The following is a 9,223-nucleotide window of genomic DNA, read 5'->3' on the forward strand; positions in this document are numbered from 1 at the left end:
TGCGTGTGCGTGTGACGAACGCAATGACAGGAGGAGGCGAAAGCGCTTCGGAGGGCGTCTGGCTGGCTGGAAGGATAAGAGCTTTCAGAAGACATCTTTGTTAATCGTGTCGTCTTTTAACCGGCGGTTTCTGTCGATTCGGGCCGTATTCCTGCGAATAACTGTTCCTTCACCCCCACCACCCCTTTTCTCCAACTTTACCTGCGAATAAAGCATCAAGTCCCTAGCAACATGAATGTTTGTAAATATTAAGTTTAATGTGATTTATAATATATCGTAATTTATGATTAAAGAGCAGTTATTCTGAGTGGTTCATACCTGTATGACCGTGAAACCTGACCGGTATGTCCGGCCTGTTCTGTGCACTAGAAGAATTTTGAGTGACAATCCACAGGTGTGCTCCTGTTCATGTAATACTCAATAAACGTAGGTTAGAGGCTCCTCATGTATGCGCTCTGAACAAGGAACTAAATAGAAATTAATCTTTTGGTCCTTGTCATGACTTGAAAGTAAAATTTCATTCTCTAGTGTTATTACTTATAATTTGCAGGAAATGCATTTGCTGTGGAGTTTAGTTGTTCCCATTACATGTCTGACCGTTGTTTGTACTGGGGAAAAGTCTGTAAATTTTTCGGATGTTGACATTCCCACAGAGCATATGCCATTCTATTTTAACAACTTCCCCGATCTAGCAGAACAATGTGCAAATGATGAAGACTGCCCATATAGGGTAAGTTGGCGGTATGTTGAGCTTCCTTGATCCAGTATTATTATGTATTACAATATTTTTATTTTACAGGATATTGCTAAGGAAAAGAAATGTTGGGGATATGAGGACATCTGTCCAAAATCAAAAGCATATTCAATTCCTGTGTGTAGTGGTGATTACAAGGGTTGGGCAAAATCAAGTGAAGAACATGTTCAACGTTTCAATAACCAAGCTGATTTTGGATACATCAAAGAAAGGAATCGAGAAATGAAAATAATGTGCGAACCACTTTTCAAAGTGAGTCATTGATTCTTTGAAAATTTTAGTTTCAGGTTAGATTTAGATTTTTTGTATGCCAATTTTCTCTTTTTTTCCATTCTTTTAAGGATGACTCTTCGCTTGAATGTGCCGATCACTTGCGGTTTTGCAGAGGTAGAAATATTATGTTTAATTTCACTGACCTGATTCATAGGAAAGAACCTATACGATATGCTATGGATGTCCTTAAAAACGGCCAGGTTGGGGGATATTGCAAGTAAGTCACCGTTTGAAGACTGGCGCATTATTCAATGTTTGAAACACCATTTTAAACGAAACAAAAAATTCCTTTCTCCCTCAGGTTACACAAGAAACGTCTTCAAGATCAATGTGATCATTTAAGTGCATTGCAATCATGGGGACCTGAGCTACGAAATTTTGTTGAGATGCCACATAGGCCAGTAGAAAATAATGAATGCGATGTAATTATTGAGAAGCCTACATTCATTCTCAAGATTGATGCAAGTGAGACATCCCTTTAGATTTCTCTCTAAAATTTTATCATTGGAGATAAGCATTTCTTCTCTACTTACTTCTTGTTTGTTATTTATTTCTCACAGTGAATTACCTTTCCTTGTTTCCTGTTTAGCAGTTAACATGTATCACCATTTCTGTGATTTTTTCAACCTTTATGCTGCACTGCATTTAAATGGTTCCCATCCTGAGATGTTTTCCCGTGATGTCCACATCCTGATTTGGGAGAGTTATTCATACCTTTCAAACTTTGCTCCTGTTATGGAAACTTTCACAAAGCACCCAGTGTGGGACCTAAAGACTTTTAGAGGAGAAACTGTTTGTTTTCGCAATGTTGTCTTCCCCCTCTTGCCAAGGATGATTTTTGGACTTTTCTATAACACCCCTGTTGTAAGTGTTTTTCAACTTAAAGTACTAATGGTTCTTAATTCTAATGTGTTGTATACTTTGATTAAACTTAACATTTCAAATATTTTGTAGGTCCATGGTTGTGAAAAAAGTGGGTTGTTTCATGCCTTTTCAAAACACATTCTCCACCGCATGAAAATCCCACAATTCAAACGGAGGGATGACAAAATACGAATTACATTGCTTTCTCGTCAAACTAAGTACCGTCGCATTCTTAATGAAGATGAACTTGTTACAAGGCTTGAAGAAAATTCAAACTATGAAGTACAAAGGGTATGATGATTATCCTTAAAATCAAAACAAATTCCTTGTTTCTCTAGTAAAAGTGAGGTGGATCGTATGTTTAATTTCAGGTGTACTACTCTCATCAAATGCCATTCTCTGAGCAACTTGAGCTGACACACAACAGTGATGTTTTCATTGGAATGCATGGATCAGGGTTAACACATCTATTGTTTCTTCCTGATTGGGCTGCTGTATTTGAGTTGTGAGTTAAGGTTAAAGTATTCCAATTTGATTTTAAAACTGATCACATATCTTCATCTTTGTCCTTAAACTATTCTTTGACAGATATAACTGTGAGGATGAAAATTGCTACATGGATTTGGCACGCTTGAGAGGTGTCAAGTACTTGACATGGGAAGATTCAGAAAAAGTCCACCAGGAGGATGAAGTAAGTGAATACTCTCCTCAATGTGGGTAGCAGTGTTCAGTTTATTATTTTTGATACATGTTGAATTATTTTTAGGGTCATCATCCTCAGATGGGAGCTCATGCCAAGTTCACAAATTACCGTTTTGATGTGGATGAATTTGAAGCAATTGTGAAAAAAGCAACAGACCATGTTCAGGCACATCCTGCATTTAAAGAATTTCTATCTACCAGTCTAAAATATGGACATCCCGCAACTCACATTGAGCTGTAGCCTTACATGAAATTTTATTTCAATGCAGAATTGACTGGGACTCATTCTTTCTGTTGTGAGGTTTAGTTTTGCTTAGGAGTTTTCTGATTGCTCTTTCAGAAACAGAAAGGGGAAAAAAATACATTGATGGGAAAGCATGCTTTCAGGCTCCATGGTGGAAACAGGGAAACTTCAAGGTTGCCTGGTTATTATTTATATTTTGATTGAGATTAATAATTGTATGTGATATGCTAGATCTGTTAAAATTCACTACATTGTTGCTATGGGTTGAAAGTGCTGAATGTGTGCAGATAGTTTGTGCACTTGGATGCCTCAAATTCATGTTTTTGTGAAATAATTGGGCATTATCATATTTAGAGTATGAATTGTTTAATAAGACTGACATTTTGTGCTTACAGTATTTTTGATTATTGGCATTCATTATGCTTCATATTATATGCTATTTTATCAAAGCAACTTAGTAAATGTGGTGCCTGTGATTTATGTTCTCAGTACTTTGAGAGCCAGTGACTTGAATCTCAACTCTCTCTTATTAAGTTCATGTTTGCCTTTGATTGATGAGTAAGAACAGTATGAATAACAATCACAAACTTATCTCCATTTTGTTTTATTTTCTTTGGCAAGATTGTTTGAATACATTTGTTGAATTTTACATTTACTGCTTCCTCAAAATTAATCAGCTGGGAACTACAGCAGAAGACCTGCTTTGGCATCTGTAGAATTGTTTTACTGTATTAGAATTTCTAACATACTCAACAAATTTCACACATTCTACTTGTTTTAGTCTCTTATGTCAGAGGACATTGCTTCAATTACAAAGTAAATTTGAGAAATAAATTCTAATTTCAGTAAGTTATAATTTCAGAGTGAAATTCCATGCTTGTAAGATTGCAACAGCTGCACAATTGGTTAGCATGTAAATATTAATAACAACAAAACTGGTGACAGAATTTAATGTAAAAGTACGCACTAGTATGTTGAACATACCTGTTAAAACATTCCCTAAGAGGAAAAATAGGAGCCCATTCCTATTTATAGCTTCGAAGATTTTGGGCACAAAAAGTACATTTTTATTAAATCGTCTTTCATCCACTACTTTAGACAAGATTACAATTATTTCAATAAAGAGTAAGAATGCAATAACAGTAGATGTAAATGCCAAAACCCAAAGAATGTAGCCCATGTTAGCAAGTCTCCGAGACACTCCAAATGTGTGCTCACATGCGACTGTACCAGACCAGAAGATAATACTAACAAAAAGGAGCCTTTCTAACATGCTCATGTTACCCATCATACTGAAAGTATCAAAAGAACGTAGATCCCGACCCAATACAATACCACCAAAATAAAGAGCTACATATCCCATATTTGATGCAATGCCTTCTCGGTTAGCTGAAATGATACCATGTCGAGGTGCATTGCTGAAGACCCAGTCCTGCAAACCCAACTGTAATGCTGCTTCATGAGTAACTGTTAATCCCACAAACATGAGCCCATATGCGTAAGTGCTGCGATCAACATATTTGAGAATAATACAGCTTACCACTTTTGTAAATGCCAGCGTAAAGAAGAAGTTCCAATGTACACCATATTCTGTGACATTCTTTTGGTAGTCAACTTGTGCAGTCATTATTAACCTTCCAAAACCAAGAATCACCAATGGTAAGCTCTGAAGAAATGTTTTCAAAACAGGTACTGATAAAGATTTTGAGCTATCTGTCTCAGGAGCTACTAATGCATTTGCTATGACAAATAATCCAACACCGAGATCCATAACACCAAACCCAAAAGTTTGAGTCTTGGCAAATCGTCGAGGAAATATGTGAAAATCTACAGCAAAAATAGCCAATACAGTCAACATGTTGGTGATAGCCCGAAAATTTGTTATATAGGATCGAGGTTTAGCAGGTAGTTTAAAAGATAATATATTGCTAAATGTCCGACTGTTAAAAAAAACAGCATAAATATGGGACCATCTTCCTCTGTTTTCACTTATCTTCCACTTGAGACCAAGCACTGGGCCAGCAAAACACATAAACATAGGAATGGTGGCAGTATTGTACGAACAAATAGTTAAGCTTAAAATAGAAGGCATGATGACGACGAAGAATTCGGCAAAGAATGCGGCAATTTTGTGTTTGCCGAGGGTCCTTGGAACCAAGTGATGAGACTGCAAGCCAGCTAAAATGTGCAGCGACAAGATTGAAGGCAGCACGACCAGCATGACATCCTTGGCTGTCGTTCCTTTGTTGCCCGAAATCATGCGCTCATGGTAAGCCCTGTAGTCACTTTGGTTCAGCATTTTGAATCTGGAAGAGGACGATTTCCAAACACAAGGGGTGTGGGCTTTCTTGAAGGAAAAAGTCTGTAGTGTTGCGCCAAAAGCGTCTTCCTCTGCTGATGCTGATTTGTTTTCCAGCAGACAGCGCGTAGCAGACGCCGTCGGCCGTCGGCCTTCTAACCTGCCATAACCAACACACCTAGAAACCAGCCTAGAAAACAACAAAACCGTTAATCCAAGAGAATTAACGTTGTAATTTACATTTTTGATTCTTATTTGAAGAAATTAAATTGATTTTACACTTTTAGACGGGGTTCAGGCTAATCTGAAGACAAAACAAATGTACACATTTACTTTTAGAGGTTGGTACCGACCTCCAAGACTGACACCTGTTGGAAGTTTCATTATGCCGTTTTATGGCTCTTTTATTTTTAGAATCTAAATTATATGCATGGAACCACCTGCATACCATACACTTCTATGGTAAGTAATTGAATGAAGTTTAAATTTCAAATCCAATTTTCGTTTGGAAACCCTTGAAGTTTGACAGTAATTTTATGTTTTTGGCAGAAACGGAAAGCGCGAAAAGGTACCCCTCTGTTTGTCAAGACGAGAAAAGGTAAAGCTCAGCCTGCTCTGCTCGTGGTGGGGATTATTGGAACTGCCCCAAATGGTGCTGGTGACTATTTCGAGGAACATTTCGGCCATAAACGGTGTTTTTGTTGCGAAAAACTGGGATCGTTTGAACATACGCCGGAAAGGTAGGCAACCCATCGTCCACAGCCACTGGACCACACATGATCGAATGGATCGTATGCCTTTTCGGGCCGGGCCCGCCCGGCGTGCGTCCTTACTGAGAGGAGTGGTTTATGTCGGCAGATCCGGGTATGACACACGAACATCCGATTTGTGGTGGGAGCAGTCTTTTAAGGAGCAGATGATGCAGGTAGATGGATCCAGCGGCGGTTATGAGAGGCTGCCGCGGCCGAGGGGGTATGAAGTCGCGTAATAGTCGGGTCACTCTGTAATACCACGCTTAAGAGTAGCGTAATAGCCGTCAACCATACGGTCGAACAGTCTTCTACCACAGTCCATCTCCGGTCGAACAAACTGCTTCGACCTCACAGCATGGCCGAACGAGGGCCAAGGCAAATCGTTCGACCTTACTCCATGGTCGAACGCGGCACTAGGCGGACGAACAGATTATGTTCGTCCATGTTCTATACCATTTTCGCCAGTGGAAATTCTCCAATTTTTATTTCGGGGGTGTTTTTAGCTAAATCCCGATTATTTTGAGGTGTAATAGAGCGTGATAGCGCAATAGTCGGGTCACAGATTTTGAGGGTGCCTGGCCGGACAGGGCCTCGGTCCACGTTCAGCCTTGGACCCCACGTACGCCCTCGCGTACGTCCCGCCCGGCCCCGCCGCACCAGAACTTAAATCAACTTTCGCATCGGAGCGAATGTGTCAAAGAACATGGGGCAGCGGACATCTTTTTCTTAGGCCCGTAGCATGTTTATCGAAGGGGGTTTTGTCATCTCGAAAAGATTTTCAACAAGGACTCAGGGTGTGGAAACACGAATAATAAGCCTCGACTCCAATACTGTTCAGCAGTTTTATTTCGAAACAATGTACAGCAGAATAGCAATAAACATCATGTACACAAGTCCCGGCGATCTGTGGCAGCCTGGACGTGGCGTGAGCATGCTGCCTCGGCGCAGCTGCGGCTGATTCGACGAGCAACGCTCCTTGGTTTTGATTATTACTAGAAAGCCATTTAACATGACGGCTTTCTGAGCAACAATCAAAATCAAGCTTCGCGTCGTGTGGCGGCGAGGCGGCGCAGGGCTGCAGCGGCGACGGCGGTGATCTGGAGAGGAACAGAAAACATCAATGAAACAGCAATGGGCCAAGTCCGAAGAGCGCTTTTGTCACTGTCTCTCTCGCACTCATGGTGCGTCCCATAGGGGTGTCACAGAAACAGAGCGAGGACGCGCTTTTTGTCCCCCCCCCCTCTAGCAGGCCGACGAGGTCAGGCGCGGCACGGCGGCAGTCCAACTCTATTAGAGGTCCTCGGACCCCATTTTGCTCGGCGATAATGGAAATGATAAAGGTTTCGGGTCACGCTGCGGTTTGGGGGGAGGGGAGGGGGGAGGGGAGGGGTTGTGATTGGCCGACGTGCCGACCGGAGTGGCGGAGTGGCGGCCAAAGGGGCGCGTCGCGTCGGCAGCGTCGGCAGCGTCGGCCAGTCGGACGCGGCACGTCCCACTGCAGTACAGCTCCGGGCCGCGCCGCCCCGCCGGGCCGACGGGGACGGCCGCGCCGCTGTCTCTCTCGCACCCCCGCCCACTCAGGCCCACTCAGGGCCACTGCGGGCGGACGCCCCGCGAGTGCGACAGAGACAGAGCGACGCCACGACTCCGCGGAATCGGCCTGCCGCCCAGTCTCGCTGCACTTTGCGGGGGAGCGCCCCACAGTGGGCCAGAAGACCGGTGTAGGCGGACAAGACTCTAAACGCGTTTTGAGCTCCAGAGTCGCTGAATGGTACTCGAACCGAACGTGTGACCCCACCAATGTTTTCCTCGTTCGGAGAGCAGGCCATTGGTCGGGCCACACGCACGGTTCGAGTCCTGTTTGGCGACTCCGGAGCACAAAACGCGTCTCGAGTTTTGGCCGCCTGTCCTCTGGCCCACTGTGCGCGAGCGGCAAGATTGACAGCGGCAGGACTATCACGTGGAATCATTAAATGGAGCCATCGGGCGCCGAGTCGATCCTCCAGCTCCAGCGAGCGACACAGCGAGGCAGCGAGGCCGAGTTTAGCGGCGCGATAAAGCTGCAAGTGTCGCCGGGAAGCGCGTCGCGTTATTTCTCTCGCGGGGACGACCGACCGTGTGGGAACACGGACTGTCGTCGGCAACGCCCCGCCACGCCCCGCCCCGCTCAACGCGGTCAATGTGTTCGGATCTCGAACGCTTAGCAATAAATATGGTAATGTTACGGCCGAGTCGCCCCCCAGCGCCGCTGAAGGGTGTCGAGGCGGCCGACTGGCTGGCTAGCTGGCTGGCTGAGGGGCCCGCGTCGAAGCGAGACTTCTGAAAATGCGCCCCTGGAAGCAGCGGCCACCGAACTTGTTTCCGGGCCAGTCCTCGCTCTGTCTCTCTCGCACGCCGCGGAGCGTGTAGCGCGCGGGGAGGCGTGGTGGGGCGTGGTGGGGCGTGGTGGGGCCCCTTTGGGGGCGACAGAGACGGATCGAGTTTAAAATCAATCAAGTTCGGCATGTAGCGCGCGACGCGGGGCCGCGCGGGGCTGCGCGAAGGGGCGCGCCCGTCCGTCCTAGCGAGTGTCTTTGCATCCCCACTGGGGCGCCCCTCCCCCCGGGTGGTGTTGTGTGTACAGGCCTCACATCTGAGCCCCTGTGAGTCAATCTCGCGGAGCGATGGGGCGTGGCGGCGCGGCGCGGCCGGGCGGGGTGGGGTGGGGCGGTGCGGGAGGCGTTCTTGGAGCTGTGTCTGCCCCGCAGTTGGCTGCACACATGCCGCCGACATTGCTATTGCCATCAGACCAGACCACGCATTGAAACAGTTCAGAGAGTGGCGCAGCCAAAGCACAGCCAAAGCACAGCCAAAGGCACACAGCAGCCAACTGCTCGGCTCGCCACGGCTCAGCGTGCCGCCAGCGCTGCCAGCCCCGGCGAGCAGCACACAGCGGCCAACTGTCGCGGTGTCACCATGCCCCCCCCCCTTTCCATTTTCCCCGTTTCTTCTTTTTTCTTTTTCCCACTCCCACGGCGTCTTTGTTGCTCGTAACCAATCACAGCCCTTTGCTGCCTGATGAGCCCCCCCTCCCTCTCCCTCGCACCGTCACCCCGAAAAGACGCAATTTGTCTTGCGTGGGGTTTTGACAGCTGATCCAACACTCTAAGGCCGCAAGATTTATGAAGCGCCTTTCTCTCTCTCTCTCTCTCTCTCTCTCTCTCTCTCTCTCTCTCTCTCTCTCTCTCTCTCTCTCTCTCTCTCTGCCGCGTCGCCTGACCCGGTGGCCGCACGCATTTCACTAGCCTTATCACGGCCACCGGGGCGAGCAAGCGAGACCACTTTTCTCCTCTCTT

General features: G+C 45.7%; 2 protein-coding genes across 7 annotated transcripts; one reads left to right on the top strand and one right to left on the bottom strand.

Moving 5' to 3' along the window:
- Positions 1–95: 95 nt before the first annotated feature.
- LOC117639178 (EGF domain-specific O-linked N-acetylglucosamine transferase) lies at positions 96–3,434 on the top strand. 6 transcript variants are annotated; one of them, XM_034374590.1, is made up of 10 exons: positions 96–237; positions 551–730; positions 800–1,006; positions 1,096–1,244; positions 1,329–1,492; positions 1,617–1,891; positions 1,982–2,182; positions 2,263–2,396; positions 2,480–2,582; positions 2,658–3,434. In XM_034374590.1, exons 1-10 carry the CDS (start codon positions 232–234, stop codon positions 2,832–2,834), a joined length of 1,596 nt encoding a protein of 531 aa, XP_034230481.1. In that variant the 5' UTR covers positions 96–231; the 3' UTR covers positions 2,835–3,434. The 6 variants fall into 6 exon arrangements, with proteins under 6 accessions (XP_034230481.1, XP_034230482.1, XP_034230479.1 ...); XM_034374591.1 differs by having other exon boundaries at positions 151–241; XM_034374588.1 differs by having other exon boundaries at positions 180–394.
- On the bottom strand, positions 3,426–5,294 carry LOC117639182 (uncharacterized protein At4g17910). Its single transcript, XM_034374602.1, has one exon. The coding sequence runs from the start codon at positions 5,134–5,136 to the stop codon at positions 3,688–3,690; it is 1,449 nt and encodes a 482-aa protein (XP_034230493.1). The 5' UTR covers positions 5,137–5,294; the 3' UTR covers positions 3,426–3,687.
- Between the last annotated feature and the right edge of the window lie 3,929 nt (positions 5,295–9,223).

This window comes from Thrips palmi, unplaced genomic scaffold (assembly GCF_012932325.1).
Source record: "Thrips palmi isolate BJ-2018 unplaced genomic scaffold, TpBJ-2018v1 HiC_scaffold_11, whole genome shotgun sequence".
NCBI lineage: Eukaryota > Metazoa > Arthropoda > Insecta > Thysanoptera > Thripidae > Thrips > Thrips palmi.